General features: G+C 48.0%; 1 protein-coding gene across 5 annotated transcripts in view; it reads left to right on the forward strand.

Annotated features, from left to right (window-relative positions):
* Positions 1-24,072, forward strand: part of Ptprn2 (protein tyrosine phosphatase receptor type N2) — a 695,760-nt gene that overhangs the window by 296,898 nt on the left and 374,790 nt on the right. For all 5 annotated transcript variants that reach the window (XM_060388289.1, XM_060388288.1, XM_060388285.1 and 2 more), the window contains 3 exons: positions 2,489-2,837; positions 20,653-20,856; positions 22,382-22,422. In XM_060388289.1, coding sequence (XP_060244272.1) covers positions 2,489-2,837; positions 20,653-20,856; positions 22,382-22,422 — 594 coding nt within the window. The remainder of the gene's footprint in view (positions 1-2,488; positions 2,838-20,652; positions 20,857-22,381; positions 22,423-24,072) is intronic.

A 24,072-nucleotide genomic window follows, 5' to 3' on the forward strand; every position in this document is an offset into this window, starting at 1 on the left:
AAAGGAAGAGCACAGTGGAGCTGTCCTCAGTGTGCTTGGGTGTGTAGCTGTGAGAAGGCTCGGATGACAGTGATGGTGGAATCAGTGGCCAGGAAGGCTGCCATCCCACTCACATGTGTGGGATCACTGTTAAGTCACTCTGCAGCTTGTGTCTGCAAGCCCCTCCTGGTATTGACACCCACCTCCAGCGTCATGGCTAACCCCCCCCCCGAGGGCAACAGAATGCAGACTCCATTGCATGGGACCAGAGAGTGGGGTACGGAGGAACCAACATTGTCTGTATTTTTTTCAGTCTCTTACTTGCCTGTGTGCTGGAATGTTGGACTAGTGTTATCTAGTGTTGGAATACTCCTTCCTCCTCCTCCCCTGAGTTTGAGTCAGAGCATAAACTCGGGAAGTAGATTGTCTGTCCCAGCCTGCTGCACAGATGTGCTAAGCCTGGAGTCTTTGTCTGTAGTTGTCCGACATGGGGTGCTAATTAGAGAGCCTTTGGATGGAGCTCGTCACTGCATCAGAGAGAGGAGAGGAGGATGCTGCCGGCACACTGGTGGGCATTGGGTGTGAGCCTGGCCTCTGGTGCAGTGAGCTAGCCAGCTATGCACACAGTCTCCAGGAGCAGAGCAGCGGAGCCTGCAGCCGAGTCCTTCCCCTGATTTTGTGGGGAATGGCTGGAGGGCCTGCTCTGTGGCTCATGTGCCCCCCCCTTCTGATGTTTCCTAAAAAGAAGAACAGTTGACTTCAGCTGGTCTTGCACACAAAACTAGGCAATTCGGACGATAGAGTCATGTCATTTTGGAAACAGTAGCCACAGCAGAAGATGAACCTAACAGGTGATGTTGAAACTCCTTTGTCAGGAGAAACAAACTTCAACAGGCACAGTGGTCTGTTCAAGTTCTTCCGCAGGAGCTGCAACTGGACCCATATCGATCATGTCCCGACTTCCTGCTTCCTGTAGGAAGACCTGCCCCTCAGGCTGGGGAGGAGGCTTTGGTGCTAGGTGTGCTTGCTACAGGAGTGTGATAAGGACCTGGATTCAGAAGCCAGCATCCATGTAAAACCCAAACATGGTGACACATTCCTGTAATTCCAAAGAGGAGGCAGGAGCATCCTTGAGGCTTCTTGGCCAGCTACAGGTTGGTGAACCAACTTGCCGAGTTGGTGAAGTCCACGTTTGGTGAGAATTCTTGTCTCAAAATACTAACGTGGAGAGTAGACACTTGATGCTAACCTCTGCCTGCATAACCACATGAACACACATGTATACACAAATGTGTTCTCTCTCCTCTGTGTGTATGTGTGTGCCTCTGTCTTTCTGCCTCTGCCTCTGTCTTCCCCCCTCGCCCTCCTCTCTCTTGCTCTCACTCTCTCCTCTGCTCATGAATGCTGAGACCAGAAGTAGCTTTAAACATTACCAGATGCAGGAGTCTACACTACTTACATTTACCTCATTTATGGCTGTACACCTTTCCCGGAGCTGTTCCCCTTAACTTAGATCATGGACCCCAAGAGCAAAAGCGAAAGATGCCAATGAATGCAGTTTGAAAATATGGGCAAGAGTGGGATCCCGGGAACCTCCCGGCATGAAGGCATTGCTCAGGAGGCTTTCAGAACAACCTCCTCCTTTTCAGTGGTCTCAAAATTGGAATGTGCTGTGCATGTCCATGGAATATTGATGAGGTCACTTGTCAGGGTAGAGTTGTGCAATCCCTAGCATTTCATATCCTGCTGAGGTAATAGACCCTCAGCCTTCTAGTGGCACAGAGTGTGGCAAAGACACGTTCTCCTGGAAACAGCTGCCGTAGCAGTGGTAGAGGTTTCACAAGGGGCCATGTCAAGTGGAGAGCAGACTAGCCAACAACAGCGCAGTTTGCATTAACAGGTGCTCTGGCGACCTCACTGTGCTGGATGTGAGCACGGAAAGAGGAGGATTTAGACTAGGTCAGTGAACACGCAGAGCTGGGAAGGAAGAGGCTTCAGGCAAGGCACTTGGAACCTCCGTTGAAATGGAGGTGTGTTTATAAGAAAGCTACCCTTTCCGAATCACAGCCAACACCCACACAGGCAGCAGATTCTGATAATTCTCCAGAGAAGATGTAGAAATGGCCACAAAGCCCCTAGGATCTCCCAACATCGGTAGCCACCAGAGGAATGAAAACAAAACAAAACATGAGACTGCACTTCCCAGCCACAAGTATGTTTGCTGTAAATAATTATGGGGACAACGAGATGACAACATTGAGGAGACACCCAGTCCCATTCTTTGGGAGGGCTGCAAAACAAGCTGGCAGCTTTTTCAGTGTTAAATATGCTGACATTCTGACCTCTGAATTCCTCCGTTAGGCTTATACCCAAGAGAACCTCAGCCAGACTCAGCAGCACATAGTGATCTCACAGCATTATTCGGAGTGGAGGGCAGCCTGGCTGAACATCACGGGGATATCTACATGGAAGCAGAATGTGTCTTACCTTGTCTTCTCTCCTCCTGTAGGGTGAGGACTCTTTCCCTGAGAACATCCTGACCTACGCAGCCCATACGTCTGCACTGACCTACCCTCCTGCAACCCGGGTCAAGTATCCCGACACCCTTCTGTGGCCCCCCAGCCGCCTCCAGCCCGATGAGCTCAGCCCCAAGGTGGATAGTGAGCTGGAAAAGCAGCAGCTGATCGCAGCTCTTGGTGCCTATGCTGCTCAGAGGCCTCCTGTAGAGAATGGCCCGGAGCCACAGTACCTTCTACATAGTCCCTCCAGAGCATCGAGGCCCTTCTCAGCCCCTGCTGCAGCGCAGAGATGGCCCTTGCCTCCTGCAGACTCCAGGGAGTCCCTGAGCATGGGAGACGGTGAGTGCTTCCATGGCCTACTCCCAGTGCGTTGGTCTTGACCCTTCTTCCCTGGAGGGTTATTTCCACATCACCCTGTAGACAGAGATCGGCAGAGAGATCTTATGTGGGTTAGGGTCCCTCCGTGTGGAGAAGAGTTCTGCTGTGGGACGGGAAGGGAATGCTGCTGTCGGGTGTTCAATGCCATGTCATTCCCGGTGCCCACACAGGCTCTCAGGTGTGGTGAAGCCTCAGGGGTGCCCAGCCTGCAGCTGTTAGCACCCATAATACAGTGGTGTATGGCGCAGGTGGCTGTGTGGCCCTTGCTGGTGCTGTGGCTCTGAGTTTCTTGGTACAAGCGGTGCACGTGTGGCTGTCTATAGGATGGCCGGGGTGAGGGCGCAGGCGCTCGCTGGCTCCTGCTCCTCTATAGCACACAGAACGTTCTGGTCCATTTGCTCTCTAACAACCTCTCTCTAAGGCCATCTCAAAGTGGAAATATTGTGCTATGGTTACCCTATAGAGACGTGCGGAGTCCACAGCTAGGCAGATAGCACTTCGGGGAGTCAGCTGAGCGCTGAACTGGCATCACTCTGTGGGCTGTGAGCAACGCACAGAACACAGTGACAGTCCTGGTTCTCACTGCTGCATTCCAGACCGGCAGCCTCGTGCTCAGGTTTTCCTCGTCTGTTCACATGTTGTAGTCATTTTCAGGAATGCAGTTACCACATCGCCTTAAAGAACTTTTCTGCTCATTCCTGATTCAGGGACAGCATGCATGAGCGAGGCGGTGAGCCCGCTAGAGACGCTGGCATACAGGCACTGCACACGCCCTCTGTGTGTGCCAAGGAGACTGCAGCCAGCAGCTGGCCTTCCCTTGCAGCATTCTGCTCACACAGGGGCTTTCTCCCAGGGTTGGAGGTCTAACTGGAAGACGGGGTGTTTGTGACTAGATTGCCCCTGCCTGTGGTCTCCATGGCCCAGTGGTCCTGGCTGCTCGCCCACACGGCTGTATGTATATGTGGTTTTCCTATGTCCACAGTATGCCCGTATGTATGCGTGGTCTTCCTAAGTCCATGGTGTGCTTTTAAAAGCACCACACAAAGTGTTAAACACACAACAAATACGATTGGACAGGGACTGTGTGCTCGTCGCGATGGCTTCAGCTCATAGCCCGGATCTTCATGCTTCTACGCCCCACCCTCCCTGCATGCCTTTGAACTACATTCGGTCGTTATGTTATTGTACCTGTCCATACACCAGCAGGGTATGGAGACCGGTGTGCAGACCCAACCACAGTGACATTCCATGGCGCCATCATGAGGATTAGTGACGACAGCGTCACAGCGCGTCTTTTCAGGGCACGCACTGCCCAACTGCGCCACGATTTTCACAACTAGTTCTGCTGAAAAAGGGCCTCTGCAGGCCTTTCGGCTTCTGGAAATATCAGCTTTTCCCACTTCTCACCGAAGCTGTTTTTCTCAGAAGTCAGGTCAGTTTCCTGAGAGAGTTTATCACATTCTGAATTTGGCTGATTGTATTCCAGCGATGTTTAACTCACTTCTGTTCTGAGCCTGGCATATGAGCATGCCTGTTTGATCTTAGTGAGAGGATTTGTGGGAGTGCTCTGTGCTTCTGTGAGGTGCCCACTGCCTGTGCTTTGTCTCCTTTAAGATTGCTAGTGAGGCAGGTCACCTAACCCTTATGGGCATACAGCTCGGAGACTGGAAACCTTCCCAGTCCCTTGAAATGCTGAGCCCACCCTAGAAAAACTCTCTAGCCCAACCCTCTCCTTAAAATATTCTGGTGGATACGTAGTGAGTGTCTGTTCATCCCTGCCCACCTGCGCCTGTGGCAGGCACTGCCACCTCCTGCCCCACTGTGGCCTGTGGGCTCTTCGAAGGCCATGCAGCGTGGTCTCCTTGTGTGACATCCAGCGCTGGCTTGGATAGCTGCAGTATTTGCGGGTGAATGAACAAATAGACTCATCTGCAAATTTTCCCACCTGTTGCTCATGCAGCCTCCAAAAGCTATGTTGTCATTTTCCAAGAGAGCAAAAAACCATCAGAGATTAATGGTGGTTTCTGAGCAAGTATTTGGATCATAACAGAGAAAGCTGGATTCATCAAGAACTAACTGCCTAAAAACCAAAACCTAAAAACACCATTCAGGTTTTTGTTTTGGCTAACAGCTCCTGGGCTTTGGTCATTGACATCACGGTTCTATTCCTTTAAAATATGTTTATATGGAGTTGTCATGTAATAGGGGAGGCATAACCTCAATTAAACCTTCTATACCACCAAGTGAAACCATCAATGCCAGGGATGGGCCTTGATTGTTGGCTGTGTGCCTAAGCCACTGCAAAAACACAAGTACATAACTTTGCATAACAGATCCATGAGAGCTGGAGAAGTGGGAGGTTCCCATGCTTCAGGGGACGTAGGAGGCTATTCTTGAGCTCTGTCTACCTGCCTTGTCCCTTGGCTCTCCCCAGGCTCTGGACAAACACTTAAGTGGCAGAAAGTTCTGTATCCATTTTTTAAACTGAAGGGCTCTCCAGATGGCTCACTGTGCAAGAGTTCTTCCAGCACAGGCAGGAAGACCCAAACTCAGATGCCAGCACCCCTCTGACAAACTGGGAGCGGCCAGGCTGTGCCTGTAAACCCAGCTCTGTGGGGACAAGCAGGAGAAAGATGGGAGCCCAGTGGCCTGACTCCAGGTGTGGTGAGAACATGACAGAGCAGGTCATCTGAGACCCTCCTGGACCCCTGTGTGCACACAGGCGTGGTCTAGCACAGGGCACTTGGGCATTTGTTCTCCCATTCCTTACCAAGGCCATAACTGTGATACTTCCTTTCTTTTCCTCGTGACCACAGGAAGTGAAAAGGTGGATTGCTTCACAGTGGAGCCCTGTGAAACACACCCTGCAGAGCAACAGGGCCTGCCCCAGCCTGCATTTGGGGCACTCCTCACATACCCACCTGCCAGACATAAATGGGCCTTAACTGTGCTATGCCCTCAAGCTGTGGAGTGCATTTTCTCATTGTTGGATCGTCCTTAGTAACTGTAGACAAGACATGGATGTGCATGGCCATGCCTCTTTATAGAAACTCTTTATAGAATGAAGGTAGAAGGAAGTAATAACTGAAAATTTCTGAATCTGTTGAAAAGCGATAATTAAATGGACTTGAGCATCAAATGGACTGTCAGCCATCTAAACAGACGGGACACATTACTTCTTCAGGATGAGGAGGGTGTTAAAGGTGAAGATGACAATGGTGGTGATGGAGATTGTTGTACAGATGGGGAGAAGATAATGAAATGGTGGTAAGGTGGTAATGATATGAGAGTAATGATAAGAGGATGATAATGGTGGGGTAATAAAGGGTGATGATGGTGGTGCGGTAAGAATGGGGGTTCTTGATGGTGAACATGGTTAGGATAGAAGTGAGATTAGTGGTGTGATAATGGTGAGGATATGGGGTAGTAGCGATGATGTTTTGAAAGGTGCTCATTATGGTAACAGTAATGGTGATGGTAAGAATGGTAAGATTGAAGGTGGTGATGATGATGGTGGGTAAGGATGGTGAATATGGGTAGTGAAGATGGGGCTGATAGTTAGGATGATAATGATGATGAAGATGTAGACAATGAGGATGTTGATGGGTGAGGATGGTGAATATGGGTAATGAGGGTGAGGCTGATAATAAGGATGATGATGATTTTGGTGAGGTAGTGAAGATGTGGGTGGTGAGGATGATGGTGCTGATGATGGTAAGGAATGAAGATGAAGGTGGTGAGGATGCTGGTGGTGAGGAATGATACAGATGGTGAGAAATTGCAAAGGTGTTGACATGATGTTGACTATAGAAAGCAAGGTAGATGTTGATGTGACTAAACCATCCTTCTATATTCTAAGGAGCAAAAGCTATTCTGTGTGATTCACAGCTTTCTTACTGAAGCAATTTTGCGGTGAAGCCGTCTGCATGCTATCACTCACTCACTAAAGCATGTAGCGTTTTGTTTGGGCAACCTTGCAAAGACATATAATTTTAGCAGGTCAGGCCTGCACCACTGTGCACGCCGAGTCACTGTGAGGCAATCTGCTATTCCAGGGCTACATGTTTGATGATCTGACATTTCATGTAATTGCCCTGCTAAGAGCCCACACAAAGCATTGGAAGCTACTTAAAATGTCATTATGAGTGAGCCAGAGCTCAGAGACATGTCGTTCAATGGACACAACAACAGAAGGTTCAGTTTGATGGCATTTGGCTGTGCTGAGCTGCTCCATCTCCCAGCAGGGCAGCTGGACTTTCAAAGGAGCATTTTTTTCATTCCAGGCCATCTTTAAGGGGTTGATAGTGATGCTTTTATGATACTTTGTGTAGACGTAAGATACGTGGTATATGGTTCACAGCTACTGACTCCGTCTTTGCTGGTCAGCAGCTTCCGTGGAGTCCTTCCTGCCCCCAAAGCTGTCATTCATTCTATGGACACATGGGAAAAGTCTTTCTCAAATGAGGAAAGGTGCTAGGGGAAACTGTACTCCGCTTCACCTGGAAGATGGAGTGTCTGTTTTGTTACCCCCACCCCACCCTGCCGGCTGTGGAATGCCTTCTTTTATCTGGCCCTTATCTTCAGGAGCACAGGGCTTTGGATGGCAGTGTGCACGCTCCCTGCTGACACATTGCCTCTCTCTGCCTGATGAGATGAGGAAGGAGTGCTGGGGACTGTGGCTGAGCATGTCGCTGAATGGTTGCTGTCAGAGCAGAAGGTAGGAAAGTGCCCTTCTGGAGCACTCTGAGTGCTGGACACTGGGAAGATAACCCCTGCCTCCTTGCATTCGGTTTTCTCAAAGCCTCACTCAGGTGAGAATCACTGAGAGGCTGCAGGGTGTTGGCTAGGTGTCCCCGATCCCAGGAGCATGCCTGGCAGGGCTGGACTTGGCGGGGTCTGGTGACGCCAGAACAGCTTGCTTTTCCACATGGTGGTGTTTGTCTGGAGAAGCCAACTCCATTGGTTGTGAATGTTCGGGAATTCTGCAGGACTCACTTCCCTGTAAGCAGCAGGAAAACATGAGGTTGATTCTAGCAGGGCTAGTGAAAGGCGAGGCCTCATGGACAGAGCCTGGGCTGCTGTAAGTCTCTGTCCTACCCTCAGTCATCCATGCTGGACCTGATCCTCCTACAGCAGCCACTTCTCGGCCACCAGCTCTTCAGGTTCCCACCTTTCTGTCCCAGGTCACATCCGGCCTGGCAGACGATGCCCCGCTTGTCTCCAACAGACTGTATTTGCCTCTCTTCTCCCCATCTGCCCCACCGTTGACCTGGAGTCATGTACGACCCTCCTTGGACCTCCCTGCCTTGACCTTGCTTCTATGCTGCAGGGTGATTCTTTGAAGAAGCAACTGAGATTAGCTTCTCGCTCCTGAAGGACTTTGTGGTCCCTATGACCCTGTAAGATATGCCTCCTCCCACTCCATTCCCCCCCCCCCATGTGCTGTCAACTCTTCTGAAATTGCTTACTGCATTTTAGCTTCTCCAAACTCCTTTTTCTTTTCTTAGCACAACAAGCCAGTCCTTTTCCACCCCAGTGCCTTTGCACTTGTCACTTCTGCCTAGAGAGCTTTTCTTCAACTATGCAGTGGGTCCATGCTGTTCTTCCTTTGACTATGTGCTTGAGTTTCACTTCTCTTTGACTTTTCCCCAGTTAATCCTTTGTAAAACAGAGCCCTTCACTGAGCTGCCTCCCTCCTCCCCTCTCCCTACCACTATCAACAGCGTGTGGGTTATTTTCTAATAGTTTATTTTCCATCTTCCGGCGTTGAGAAAGAAAGGTTCCTTGAATGGTAGGTGGTGTTTGCTGGTGTCTCTGGATGCTGAAAGCATCTAGAACATAGAAAGCAAACAGTATGGGAGGAGTATGGAGCACTTACCTCCTGAACCTCTTATCAGTCAACTCTCAGAGTCCTGGGCAGTTCCTGCAGGCAGAGCTAGAGAGAAGCTTGTGGTGAAAGGGGCTGTGGGACAGGCAAGAGTGTGAAGAGATCATGGCCTTCCACAGATAAGGTCACCCAAGGGAGATGGGAGCACCAGCATCATCAGAGAGCAGGAGGGATGTCCTAGAGGCACATACACACTCCAGTTTTGTTTTAATCAGCATGCTACAAAGCAGGGTCTGACAGAACCATGATGATTCCTGCCCCCTCTCCCATTCCACCCTGGCTGCTGCCCACTGATTACCACATAATGTAGAACTGGATATGAGTATGCATCTGAAGTGGAAAAGGCCTTTCCAGGCAGCGGAGAGGCTGTAAGCCCCGGTGTTGTTTGCAGGGATGCTCAGGAATTTCTGGACTACGGGCAGGAAACAGGAAATGTCACTTGCAGGATTGAGCATCACAAATGACCTGCTGCTGAGGTAGTGTCAGCCAAGAAGTCAAGGCTTTTCTTTTTCTTTGATATATATATATGGAAGGCTTTTTTTTTTCTTTTCAAATATGTGACAGGGTTTCTCTGTGTATCCCTGACTGTCCTGGAACTCTTTTCATAGACCAGGCTGGCCTTGAACTCACAGAGATCCACCTGCCTCTGCTTCCCAAAGGCTGGGATTACAGGCATGTGCCACCATGCCCAGCTGAAGTCAAGGCTTTTATCTTTGGGGTTCCCAGGAGAGGCTCCTCAGGTTGAGGATAGAGCCCTGTGCTAGTGGAGGCTCTGGGGAGAGCCTGCTCCTGCAGATTGGACTGTTTGGCTGTGGTGTTCACCAGAGCAATGGAGTTTGCTCAAGACTTGTGAAAAGCTGCCATTCTTCTGCAGAAGTATGCTCCTGCCCTGGAAAGCGCACTCGGAGCATGCGCTGGGTCTGAGTCACATTATGGCCCTCCTGGTATCCATGCAGAGAGCAGCAGCTTCTCAACAGCCTCCTGATTTGTGGATTGTATTGACTCATCTCTATACTGTGCTCCAAGAACACAGACCAACTACATCTCATATGCTCACAGCAAGGCTTGACATACAGCCTGAAATTGTTTTAATCCCTTTTTATTCTATTTCATTTTCATACTTTGTTATTATTCTATAAAATACCTAAATTACACTTTGCTTTGATAATTCAGACTCCAAAGTTAAACATTAAGCTCCAACCCCTGATAAGATGTAATTCAGATTTTACTTTTTTTAAATCAGTAAATTAATTGGGCTACCTTTGTTTGATAATAACAGTAAGTTATTATAAAAAATTTAAAATCTTTTCAAAACAGCTGAGTTTTAGACCTGGACTATTTTAAAGGTTTAGAGTAAGTTAGGAAAGATGTTTTTCTTGTGTCAGCCTGTCAGTCTGCAGGGTAAAATGCATGCAGTGGTTTACAAATAGATTATTTTGCAAAAGTTTGGAGGCTATTTAGTTGGAATTCTGGAGAGAAAGTTGCTTCGTGAACACTGAAATAAGTGACAGGTTGGGTGACACAAGTCATCCTGAATACCTGTCTATTTCAAGTGAAAACAATAGTGGTAGGAAATGTCACTCAGCCAGCTTATGGAGCTCGTTTTATTTTGAGACACGAACTCGTTATATAACCCAGATGGCCTCTCCTGCCAGATCCTCTTGCGTCAGCCCCTGAAGAGAAGATGGAAAGCCAGGAGCATAATTGTCTAGAAGACTACAATATTGTTCTTAAACACACAAACAAAATACAAGCATGCGAATATGCCACACACATATAGCATGTATATGTACCTGTAAACACCAGCCATGCATATATAATGTATGCATATCTATACACACCCCAAAATATTTTGAATCTAGAAAGACTTAGTATATATCACAAGCAAACTTAACTTATGGGCAAGGCCAACCATTAGGATTTGGTGAGCCAAGTGTGGTACAATCCTGTGACACCAACACTTCAGAGGATGGAGATCAATGGGTGGATGGTTAGGTGGGTTTGTTGATTGATAGGTATGTGGAGAGATCAATGATGGATGGATGTGTAGAAGGATGTATGGATGGGTGGTGTGTGTGTGTGTGTGTGTGTGTGTGTGTGTGCTTGAGTGGGTGGGTAAATGAGTGGAGCTTGGGCCTTGACTTTAATAACTGAAATCACATTTTATTTTCAATTTTAAGCTTATACTTTGATAAAGAATAGTACTGAAAATCATAAATCTTTTTTAAAAATTGTTGGGTTTTTTTTGAGACATAGTTTCTCTGTGTAGCCCTGGCTGTCCTGGACTTGCTTTGTCGACCAGGCTAGACCAGGTTAGCCTCAAACTCACAGTGAACTGCCTGCCTCTGCCTGCCTGAGTGCCAGGATTACAGACGTGCAGCATCACACTGGGCTCATCTTTATAAAAATTAAGAAGATTCTATTTTATATGTATGAGTGTCTTGCCTGCCCATATGTATGTGAACCATGTGCAGGCCTAAAGGTGAGAAAAGAGTGTCTGACCCTGTAGAACTAGAGCTGGCGTGGTTGTGAGCCACAGTGTGGGTGCTGGGTACTGAGCTAGGGTCCTCTGCAAGAACAAGTGTTTTTAACCATCGAACCATCTCTTCAAATTTCAAAGTCCGATACTAACCTGGTTAATGGGCAGATTGAGAGACTGTAGTTGGCCTGTGCTTGGCTGCACATCTCAGGGCCTAATGATATGACATCACTGGACAGCAATGTTTGCCTTATTGGCCTTTGTTGCCCAATAAAAGAATAGTTACAATGAGATCAACACACAATGAATTCTGGGCCAAGACTCAGGCCGTCTCTGATGTGGGACTCCCACTCTATGCCTCAGTTTCATCTCTCTGCCTGTGGAGTAATTTTTGGGAATGGCAGTTCTCCTCTTTGTTTCTCCTGATGCAGTCTGCTCTTCCACTGGGTGATCTAGCTCCACAGCTCTAAGGGCCATAGGAAGGGTGTTGTGACATGCTTGGGCCTCAAAGCCTTAGCCCCGGCGACGGAAGGAGAGGAGGTAATCCCTGAGAACGTGGTACCCATGGCTTCGGGTAGCTCTTTGCCTACAGCCGAGCAAAGGCCTGTGCATGCCTGGCTCTTCCAGGTTTGCCATGGTAAGCTCCATCCTTGCTAACTTTCTGTTGCCTCCTCCTTTGCTACCTGGAATGTCTCTCTGGTTGATATGCCAGTTCCTGGGGCTGCATGCTCTCCTTGTCTCACGTAAAGATGAGCTCAGTACTGACAATGACCTAAGACACACTGTGGTACTTTTCCTGTTCAAGAGGAAGAAAATGTGTGTGCCATGGTGAGCTTGGCCTTGTGTCCACTGGAGGAAGTGAGAGAGGGGCACTGTGTAAAACATTATTTGTCTTCCTGTGTCCTCACTCATGCAGAGCCGGACTGTAACTTGTTCATGACTGATCCCACACACTTACCTTCCAGAGTAACTTGGAGAGTCCAGAAAAGGCTGCACGATAGTTTGACTGGAAGTGTAATGAGTTCTCACTGAATGAGGAGCTTCAACTGGGGCAAAGGCCGCTGTGAATTATTTTGTAACAGAAACTCCCTGCAAAGGCTCTAAAGACATATCTTTGGCAAACCAGGGGGTCTGAATGACCCGAGCACTGTCCTCTCTCCTCTCAGCTGTAGGACTTGTGCTGACCAGACATGTCATTCTGCTGCATCTCTGCAGATCCAGCAGTAGAGCCTTCAGAGTGAGGTCAGCTGAGGAACAGATTGGACTTAGCTGAATCTGTGGGTCTGTTCAGGGCTGTCACAGGCCCTGCTGCTCCTGGGCATGTGCACATTGCCTTGCACTGGGAGTATGGAGTAGGAGGGAAGGTTTTTGGAAACTACACAATCTCTGTGTGCTCTGTGGTCAGTGTGACACGCTTGCCTACATGGATCCACACTGCTTTCGTGTCCAGAGCCCCCTGCTGCCTGGTGATGGGAGGAGGAAATGAGCAGTGCCCTCGAAGTATGTAATTCTAGCTCAAAAGCAAGATCGCAAGGGCCCATATCCCTTATTTGTACGAATCAGATGTTTCCACTCCAAGAAGGCCAAGGGTCTGTGTGAGGCCCAGTGTGGATCTGGGTGGTCCCAGAGACTGGCAGCACGGTCGATGCACCTCAGGGAGGTGGAGACACAGAGCTGAGCTTCACATAGAAGCGTCAGATAAAGAGGTGTCAGAGTGGGACGCTTACAAAGAGAAAGTTGGCCTCCAGCAGACACAGTCTGCCATTCTGTTGCTGCTGAGGTGGGATTTGCACTGAATGAGATGGACAGACAGACATGTGCTTGAGTGACCACACCCAGCACCACACAGAGCATCGCTGGCTGGCACCCTGCTGACAGTTGCTCGTCTGAAGTGACAAGGTCCAATGAGGCCACCAGTGATGTTGCTGGCCCTCTTCACTCAAGGTGGACTGTGGGTTTGTGGCACTGCTGCCCACCCCAGCCCTGCTCCCCTCTGGCTCCGAGTGGACACTCGCTGTCAATCTCTGTCCTCGGGAGTGCAGTACCCCTGATGGACAGCACATGTATTTGAGTGATTGCTGAAGCTCTGACAAGAACTGTGGATTTCATCTCCCCTCCAACCACATGGCAGACTACTGTTTCCTTCATGTACCTCCAGAATGCACACCATCTTCTCTGACTCCCTCAGCGCTCTCTTTTCCTGGTGTCCCTTGAGATCTGAGGGGAGAGACTGAGTGTTGCAAAGTCTCTCACTCTCTACCTACCATCTGGCTGTGGGTCTCTGTATTTGTTCCCCTCTGCTGCAGGAGGAAGCTTTGCTGGTGAAGGATGAGCAAGGCACTGATCTATGAGTATAGCAGAATTCATAAGGAATCATTGTTGATACTTCTTTTTAGAACATAAAATTTGGTTTTAGCCTAGGTTTTTCAGCTATCTAGTCTCTGCTTCTTGGTCAGGCAAATCAGTGTCAGGTATGGGTTCCATCTTGTAGAGTGGGCCTTAAGTCGAATCAGATATTATGGTCACTCCCACAAGCTTTGTGCCACCATTGCCTTAGCATGTCCTTCAGGCAGGACACCATTGTAGATCAGAGGGATTGTGGCTGGCTTAGTGCTTATGTTTCTCTTTTGGCAGCATGCAGAGTAGCTTCCTGTGCCAAAGATGCTAGAACATCGGATGAAGGCTCTCTGTAGGCAACGTCTCAGCTTTTCCATGTTTAATGAGTCCTGAAGCTGTTGTCTCCAGTAATGGCTCCTTGTCAGTTTGTGAAGAGCACTCTATAGTCTTGGCAACAGTCTGGGTTGTTTGAGGTTTCCCGTGGGTCCCCTTTGGCCAATAACTCAACTAGATATAACCTGGTCCCAGTATTGGAAGCTTCATTTGGTGACAAGATGACAAGCTTCATTATATGGCCTGTTGGGACTCTCCCATTATTTGGCAATTTCCTTTAGATAGCCTTCATATATGTAAATATTTTAGGAAGCTTCTGCTGTATTAGCTTTCCCTGTTATTCCTCGGATAGCCCTTAATTTTAGATATCTTTCCCCACATTTCCTCCCAGTACTTTCTTCCCGCTTGAACCTCTAGTTCCAGCCCCTCCCATCACTAGTTCCCTTTCCTAATGAGATCTGTCCACAAGAATCCTTTACTCTATGCCCTACCTCAGTAGTTATGCAGACTGTAGCTTAGCTGGCATCGACTTAACAGCTAACATAACATATAAACGAATGCATCCAAACTTGTCATTCTGGATCTGAGATACCTCACTTGGGATGATGTTTTCTAGTTCCACCCGTTTACCCCCAATTTTGCTTTTTAATAGCTAAGTAACACTCCGTTGCATAGATGAACTGCATTTTCTTAATCCGTTCTTCTGTTGAGGGACATCTAGGTTGTTTCCAGCTTCTGTTTTATGAACAGAGCAGCAATGAACCTGCCTGGGCAAATGTCTCTGTGGTAGGATAAGTGTTCGGAGGAATATGCTCAAGAGTGGTATGGATGGAACCTGAAGCAGATGATCCCCATCTTCCTGAAGTGCTGACACTGACTTCCACAGTGACTGTGAGTTTGAACTCCCACTACCAACGGATGGGTACCCTCCTTATCCCACACCCTCACCAGGACCAGCTGTCACTTGTTTTATTGATCTTAGCTGTTATGGCAGGTGTAGGATAAAAATCTCAAAGTAGTTTGAGTTGGCATTTCCTTGATCACTAAGAATGTTGAACATTTCTTTTAGTTGTTTTCAGCTATTTGAGTTTCCTCTTGGGAATTCCTCTGTACCTGTACCCTATTTTAATTGTTTTTTGCTTGTTTTATTTATGTCTAGTTTCCTGAATTTATATATTTTGGATACTAGCCCTCTATCAAATGTATAGTTGGTCAAAATAATTTCTTATTCTTACTTTGACATCTTCCTTTCTTATTTCTACTCCCTTGATCTCTTTAAATTGAAGTCTAGCTCAGACTTCAAGTACTATATTGAATAGGTATATAGAGAGTAGGCAGTATTTTCTTGTTCCTGATTTTAGTGGAATTGTTTAGAATTTCTCTCCATTTAGGTTGATGTTGGCTATAGGCTTGCTGTAAACTACTTTTAGTATTTTGAGGTATGTCCCTTGTATTCCAAATATCTCCAGGACTTTTTTTTTTTTTCAGTGCAGTTTATTCAGGAACATTGAACAATCCTCGGACCCCGGGGAAAGCCAGCCCACAACTTAAATAGCCTCTGGGTAGCCAACCTAGGCGTGCCACGGGGGCAATGCAGATAGGTCCACATACATGGAAGCAAGCCAGATCCTCGGCCTTAGCCAAATGTGGAGTTGTTCGTGACAGAGAGCACTCACCATCGGGAAGGTGGAAGGCGGAAACCAGCTCCATCTTTAAGGCATAGCATTCCGCAGCTCTCTACAGTTCCCCCTTTTTGTTTTAGACGCATCAGGCAAGAGTAGAGGTCTGATCTCTGATATTAGAAATAAATTGGGACTTTGTACCGATGTTCATTTAGGTGTCATCCACCCAAAGAGTGAGAGTGGCCATTGTCACAGTAAATTCTACCGGAGTGGACGCAGGACTAGCCACAGGATTATCATCATGGATTGCTGCAGCCATGAATCATCTGAAGGAATGGGCGGGCATGGGAGGGTTAGCAGGCCTTCTGGTGTTGGTCTCCTTGGTTTGCCTGTGGTATATATGCAAGATTAGAGTCTCACAACAGTGTGATGCAGCCATGATCATTCAGGCCTTTACAGCCATTGAAGCAGGACATTCTCCCCAAGCATGGTTGGATACCATAAAAAGCTAAAATGATACGCTCAGGATGCGAGGCTAAGCACTGCACTCAGGGTCAGCCGCTTTGGACCCAGAGAAGAGCATGTCTGATTGCATGCGGGTTGATGCCCCAGGTCCCGCCTCTGAGAAAAAGGTATCGGACGGTCTGATGCTCTCCAGGACTTTTATCGTGAAGGGATGTTGAATTTTGTCAAAGGTCTTTCCCGAATCTGATGAGATGATCATGGGGTTTTTGTCTTTCAGTTTGTTATATGGTGGATTTATAATTTATCAGTTTACGTATGTTGAGCCATCCTGGTATCTCTTGGATGAAGCCTACTTAATCATGGTAGATGATCTTTTTGATGTGTTCTTGGATTTAGTTTACAAGTATTTTTTCTATCAATGTTTTAAAGGGAAAGTGGTCTGTAATTCTTTCTTTGTTAAAGTTTTGTGTTGTTTGGGTATCAGGGTGACTTTGGCCTCATAAAACAAACTGGGCAATGTTCTTTCTGCTTCAATTTTGTGAACTAATTTAAGGAGTATTGGGGTTAGCTCTTCTTTGAAAGTCTGGGAGAATTCTGTGCTAAAGCCATCTGGCCCCGAGCTTTCTCTGGCTGGGAGACTCTCCATCATTGCTCTTATTTCACTAGGGGTTTCAGGTCTATGTAAATTGTTTATCTGATCTTGCTTTAACTTTGGTAAGTGGTATGTATCGAGTAACTTATCCATTTCTTTTACATTTTTTAATTTTTGGAGTGTAGCTTTTTAAAATATGTCCTTATGATATTTGGATTTCCTTATTGTTTGTTGTTATGTTATGCTTTTCATTTCTAATTTTGTTAATTCAGTTCTCCTCTCACCCCCTTTGATTTAATTTGAATAAGAGTTTATCAGTCTTACTGATCTTCCCAAAGAACCAACTCTTTGTTTCACTGATTCTTTGTATTTTGTTTGTTTGTTTCTAGTTTATTGATTTCAGCCCTGAGTTTGCTTATTTTTGCCATCTACTTCCTTCGTGTGTGTGTTCTGTTTGTTCTAGAGCGTTCAGACGTGATGTGAGGCCTCTCCAGCTGTCTCGGGCTCTTAGTTCTAGGAACTTGCCTCTTCGAACCACCTTCATTGTGTCCCGCAGAGAACGTTCTTCGTGTTGCCTTGGGTGGGGTTAACCTCTTTAGGTTAGAGTTTGCCTTCTAGCCCTGCTCTAGCACTGGTTTTGTAGATAGACATTATTTAAATTTGGTTTTATCAAGCAATGTCTTATTTTCTGCCTCTAGTACATTGAAAGTTTTGCTGGCTATAGCAGTCTAGGCTGGCATCTGTGGTCTCTTAGTCTGTAACACATCTGTCCAGGCCCTTCTTGCATTTCGAGTCTCCACCGAGAAGTCAAATGTTAGGCTGAGGTCTGCCTTTACATTACTTGGTCTTTCCCTTGCGGCCTTTATATTCTTTCTTTGTTCTGTATGTTTTGAGTTATTACATACTGAGGAGAAATTCTTTTCTGGCCTAGCCTATTTGGTGTTCTGTATGCTTTTTACCTTGATAGGCATCTCCTTTAGATTAGGAATTTTTTTTCTATGATTTTGTTGAAAATATTTTCTGTTTCTTTGACCTGGATTTTTCCTCCTTCCTCTATTCCTATTAATATTAGATTTGGTCTTTTCATGCTGTCACATATTTCCTGGATGTTTTGTGCCAGGAATTTTGTAGGTTGAACATTTTCTTTGACTGAGGTATACATTTTTTTTCTGTTATGTCTTCAGTGCTTGGGAGTTTCTCTTTATCTCTTATATTCTGTTGGTAAGATTTGCCTCTGAGGTGCCTGTTTGAGTTTCTACAGTGTTCATTTCCATATTTTTCTCAGTTTGGGTTTTCTTTATTGACTGTATTTCCACTTTCAGATCTTGAACAGTTTTATTCATTTCCTCCCACTGTTTGTATGTTCATGGATTTCTTTAAGGGATGTATTACTTTCTATTATATACATAAAGGCTGTTTTAATGAACTTTTCTTGTTTTTCAGCTATGTTGAAATACTTAGGGCCTGCTGTGGTAGGGTTGCTGCCTTCTACTGGAGATATTGTTCTGGCTGTTATTGATTGCACTTTTATGCTGTCATCTAGGCATCTGGGATTGGGAGGATTGTAATTCTAGGTGCTGAGATCTGGTCTTGTCTTTGTTGGGATTTTGTATTTGTATTTGTATTTGGCTTCTGTTTTCCTCTCTGGGCCTTTGGAGAGTTTAGTGGCTGTGTGTTGCCTGATAGGAAATTTTTCTCGGGTCCTGATATGTGTGGTCACTGGGGATCTGGGTAGTAGAAGCTGATATTTGGGAATGAGGCTAGGCCTGGGGGGTGAAGGGTTCCACAAGAGGGAAGAAAGAAGGGTATGCTACCAGGATCTGCTAAGTCCCGTGGGAATAGATAGTGAGGAGAGGCCATAGCAGCTTATCTGCTCCAGAAGGATGAGCCTGGGGGGGTACACTTGGAGGAAAGAGGGAAGAGGTAAAGGTCTGCGGTTAGTGTGCCTGTTTCCCTGGTTGGAGCCTGAGGTTTCCCAGATAGTGCCTTCTGGAGTTGGGGGCTGGGGTAAAGCAATGAGTCCAGGAGGGAGGCTAGGAGGTGGAGATTTGTGTGAGCCACTGGGGGTGGAGTGGGATGGAGGGACTCTGCCACAGGTGTTCTGCTGCAGAGCTAGGTATGAGACTGGGGCACTGGATTTGGAGCAGAGGGACAGGTGAGGCTCTGCGGTTAGCTTGCCTACTTCCTGGACATGTCTGTGCCCTGCACTGGAAGTGCAGTGTGGCCTGCCCCGCCTCTCAGGTTGCTGAGATTCTGGGATCTTCTCATTGTGTAACTTCTGCTGTTTTCAGATTCTCCCCTAATTGCCTGCTTCTGGCCTGTGGTTAAGCCCATCCATAGGTTTTTCTTCTATGACCCTGCAGAGTTTACCCTGGTTTTCCCTTTGGCCTGTGGCCCTGGCTGAATGTCCTCGGTCATATTTGTTGGAAGTCATGGTCGAGTCTCAGCTCCCTTCTGTGCAAGTCTTCCCACTGTACTTGGCTCTGTGCACAGAAGAGATGGAGGTGTTAGCAGCCCCTGCTAGAGGGTCTCCCAGCACCAGCTAAATTTCTGCATTATCCCGAACTTCATGGCACCAATCTTTTGCTTCCCCTCCTTGAAGATGTGGCCATGGTCTTCCGAGTCCTGCTGATGGGGCTCTATGGGAGAGCGGCAGCAGGGAGTTGCGGCATGTCCCGATACACACCCTGTCTCTTGTTGGCCTTGCGCGTCTCTCCTTTCACATGGCTTCCTCACTGCATGCCCACCTACCGTATACTTGTGCGTAGACTTCAAGGTCCCGCCGTAGACTCTCAGGATGCTAGATCTTTAATTCCAGCCGCTGCCCATGACCCCAGACATCTGATCCTGAGGAGGAATTTCCCTGCCCTCAGCCTCACACTGAGTTCTAGAACTTTTTCCGAAGCAAAACTGGGCGGCTGCTGGGGAGTGAGCCTTGTTTTCCCAACCCACATCTGTCCGTGATGGAGGATGCCTGACACCAGCAGCTGTGTAATAGGTGGAACCAGTGGGGTCTTGCATCAAAGCAGGGAGGAAAGGAAGATGGGAGGGAGGGGGAGAAAAGCTGGGGGAGGGGGGGAAGGGAGAGGGAAACACCCACAGAGAAGCATGTGCTGGGTCTGAGACAATGTTTGTGTGGTTCTTTCTCATTGTAAAAGGGCCACATGGCCACTGTTGGCTGAACAAGGAAGCCCAAAGCCCAACAGAAGAAGGGCACAGAGCCTAGGTCTATGCTGACATAAACTGTCCCTCGTCCATGGACCCCCACCTGTCTCACCTCCATGGGGCCTTGTCCTTCCCCACATGTTGGAGGACTATTTGAGGTACTGGAGAATATGTGGCCATGACTAGTATGTGAAGGCTCTTAAAAAAGCATCGCCTTTCTGCCTTACATTTGGTATCACAGCCCCTACCCTGACTTCTGCATAGGTGTTGGCTAGAGCTATCCCTGTGAGGGCTTCAGCAGGGGTGTGGTCCCATGCTTCCTCCCCTGGGCCCTAGCCTACAGGAAGGTTCTAGGCCCCAGGCAGCGACAGTTCCTGAGCCCCGGTGTGTTTGCTCATTCTCAGCAAAGATTTACTTGGCTGGCCGTGCGGGGAACCTACCTCTCAGCTTGTTTTACACTTTGCACAAGGACCAGTGGGCTCCAGAGCTATGCAAACACATTGCCGTGCCAGTCAGAGTGCTTGGCTGAGGCAGTTCTCCATGAGCTTCAAGAAATATGGCCGCCGTCTCGCTGGCAGCATCTGAGTGGGTTAGGTGGAGGGGGACAGTGGCATGTGAGCCCAAGTCTCCGATTGTCCTGTAATTGCTCTCTGTTCTAGGAGAGCCAAGCATGGCTGATGACTGTGTTGATAACCTGAAGGCTTGCCAGTGAGAAGCAAGCTGTTCCCCAGCTGAAACTGTAGTTGCTGGTGAGAACTCCCTGTCTCCTTCCCCGGGCAGTCAGCGACCCTGCCTTCTCTGTGGCTTTATGTCCAGCTAAACACAGAAAACTTCTTCCTGAAGCTGGGCTGCTTCTCATGCTGTCCAGCTCACCAGCTCTGACTTTATGCCCCCAGACACGCTCCTGCGGAGTCTCCTGAAGGATCTGCAGCAGCAGGCTGAGGTGGAGCGCCTGGGCCCCCTGAGGTTGGAGGAGACGGCAGACTCAGTTGCTGGAGCCCTGCAAAGTGATCCTGCAGCGGGAAGCCAGGATAGCCGGGGGAGAGGGGCTGAGGCGCAGCCCAGAGGGCAGGCTGATGCCCCAGAAGCAACGCCTGAAGGTGACCTCCTGCTCCTGCCGTCCTCTGTGGCTGGGTGGTCACGGGGAAGGACCAGAGTTGTTGGAGGAGGGGGAAGGACTGGAGGGGTTGGAGAAGGGGGGAACCCTGGGGGAGGAGTGAGACCATGCCATGCAGAGGGGAAGAAGTGTGAGGGAATAGGGAGGTGGTAAGGACAGAGGGAGGGGAGGAGGTGTGGGGAGGGGAGAGTCCTACCCACCAGGCCATAAGTGCATTCTTTCTGCTGGAGAGATGGATTTGTATTAAAGATTTTTATCTGTTTGAACTTTTGCCTCTAAAAGCTTTCTTAACAGACTAAGCTTACCAGAGCAATTACATTGAATGGCAAATTGCTCTCAGGGAGGAGGTTTGATTCCTGCGTGCTGAGGTTCAGAATTAGGAAAACCTAGGAGTGAAGGAGAGTGTCTTTGAGTGGGTCATGCCAGTATGCACTGTCAAATATTTGAACAGTAAACTGAAAAGGGTTCATTCAAGTGTCTGCATCCACCTGTTTGGCTGCTGGCAGTGGCAGGCAGCAGCATGCCCTCTCTGACCCGGAGTGGCTGCTCAAGGCAGGTGGGCCTCTGAGGCGCTGAGCTCTGAACGCGGTAGGCATACAAAATCCTGTTGAAAGCCGCATTTGAGGTCCAGTCTGTTGTCTCCAGCACAGGCAGGTCACCAGTGTCAAAGAGGAAACCAAGTCTAGGAAGATCTAGAGCCCCTAGGAATTGGGGAATGTGCCCTGAGTTACATACACTGGGCATCTGCTCTGGTGAGTTATTTTCCCCTTGACTTGACACGAGCTGGAGTCATCTGGGAAGAGGGAACCTCAGCTGAGAAGATGCCTCCATCTTATTGGCTGACAGAAAAGTCTGAAGGGAATTCTCTTGATCAGTGATTGGCATGAGGGGCTCAGCCTACTGTGGGTGATGCCACCCCCGGACTGGTGTTTTAGGGTTATACAAAAAGCAAGCTGAGTAAGCTATGATTAGGGAGCTTGTAAAACAGTGGCCCTCTGTGGTCCCTGCCTCAGTTCCTGCTCGCACTTCCTCAACGGTGGACTGTAAACTATGCTCTGAAATGAACCCAATCTTCCCCCCGTTGCTTTTGGCCATGCTGTTTTCTCACAGCCATAGAAAGAAATAGCATCCCTTTGGCCAGAGCAATAGCCCCCACCGTGTTTCAAATGAAGTAGCTGAGTAGAGGCGTGTGATTTTATCATGTTAACTGTGGTGAGGCATGGGGTCCTCCGTGCTAAGGCAGACATAGAAGATGCTGTACAGGTTATGTTCCCTGGCGCATCTGCTCTGGTTAGTTGTCTCCTCAACTGCCACAGGCTGGAAGGGTTATCATCCCCTGTTCTGCAGTGTGCAGTGTTCCTTCGTGTAGACACTGTGTTCCTTCGTGGCATGCTGTTCCCCCTCACATGCATGCAAGGACTGTGCTCTGTATGGTTATCCTGCCACGCAGAGGGACACTGTGTGGATGTCTTTCAGTGACTGGGATGACATGCTTCTGTCTTTTACAGATCACAGACTATCGGAAGTGGATGACCCAGTGTATGAGGAGGTAAGATGACACTACAGTGACCTAAAATCATGCTATTATCAATCATCTTTCTATGTATGAAATGTAGTTTCCTACTTGCTGGAAGGGCACAGGGAAAATCCTCATAATCTTCAAATTGAGAAAACTACAGAGTGCACCCACAATTGTATAGACCTATAGAATGTCATACGTTTTTAGATTATAAATGAATGGTTAGCCATTAGAGACATAAAAATATGGTGAATTCAAAATGGGGAATTAATATTCTCAGAGTCTCTTCCATAAGAACATCCAGGTTCATTTCACAGACTTGCCAGGTCCTACATACTGCCTCTGAGGCTTCCTGGCTGGGAACCACGGGCCCCTGAGCACTGGCACCTCCTCAGCTTCCCAGTCTGATGCCGTGGACAGCCGCAGAGTTTTAGGGCATGCCATCATGATGTCTAGGGTGGCCCCGTGAAAGGGCTGAGCCAGCCGGCACCTGGTACTGTGTCTCGCAATACCCAAAAGCTTTATTACATTTGGGGGTCTTGCTTGAGTACCTGTGGTCTCTAACGTAAGTCTTAAGGAAGCAGAAAAATCTGCTTGGGTGGCAGGTTACCATGTGGTCTACAAAGCTGCAGACGTCACCTTGCTTGCCTGTGGATCCCCTAATGGTGCCAGCAGGGAACATCAGCAAAGTACAGTCACATCCACAGTGGGGTCTGCCTGAGTGTGATGGAGAAGTGGGTGCAGAAACAGCTCCTGGATTTTGGGACTAGTGGATGCCACCCAGGGCCCACAGTCCTCAAGGTTGTGGTCTCAGAGCAGAGGCCCCTGGACGTGAACTTGGTGAAGCCATCACTTGCGTCTCCTTGCCTCATCCTACCCTTGATGAGTTTTGACCCGTCTCTGTTCTGGGTGTCGCATTGACTTGTTCTCTTTTGCTTTGGGTATTGGATTCTCTGAGCTCTTTCTCTTTAGTGACAGCTTTTCCTCATAGTCAGCTTTATCTGAGAGATCATTATTCCCCAATCCACTGTCTTTCAAGAGCCCCTACTGGCTAACTAACTGCCATGTATTACTGCAAATCAAAATTGGAATAAACTATTGTATTCTATTGAAGAGGGAATGATCTCCCCCACAGTTATTTATTTTTTACATATATGTATTTGGTGAGGTAAGTTGTGAAAGAAATCAAACCCACAGTTCCTGTCTAGTGTAGAGTCAGAAATAAAATTTTATGGTTAAGACCACTCCCCTGAAATGATAAGGACTTTTGCTTCTGCAAAAATCATGAGTCACACTTTGGAGGCACTGTCCTCATGGAAATAGCACCCTTGACATAGGTTAAGCCTTACTTCAAAATTTGGAACTGCTGATTTCCAGTTCTGTGATCATCTGATGTCCTGTCAGGTTCCGTAAAGGTGAGCATCTGAAGCAGAGGCAGGGTGTGGGAAATGATGAAATGAGGCTTGTGGGGGCAAACGAGTGCAGGGTACATAACTGTGAGCCACAATCATAGAGCCCTCCTGGCGGACACCGGGGCTTGTCCGAGAGGGCAGGCGAGGGAATGCCATCTTTCCCAGGACCAGAATGTCACTAGAACATAAATACATGTCTCCACAATGGGCTCAGTCCAAGGCTAGCTCCCACATCAGTTTTCCTGTCTCCGTAATGGGTGTTTTACAA

This window comes from Meriones unguiculatus, chromosome 7, assembly GCF_030254825.1.
Source record: "Meriones unguiculatus strain TT.TT164.6M chromosome 7, Bangor_MerUng_6.1, whole genome shotgun sequence".
NCBI classification, from domain to species: Eukaryota; Metazoa; Chordata; class Mammalia; order Rodentia; family Muridae; genus Meriones; species Meriones unguiculatus.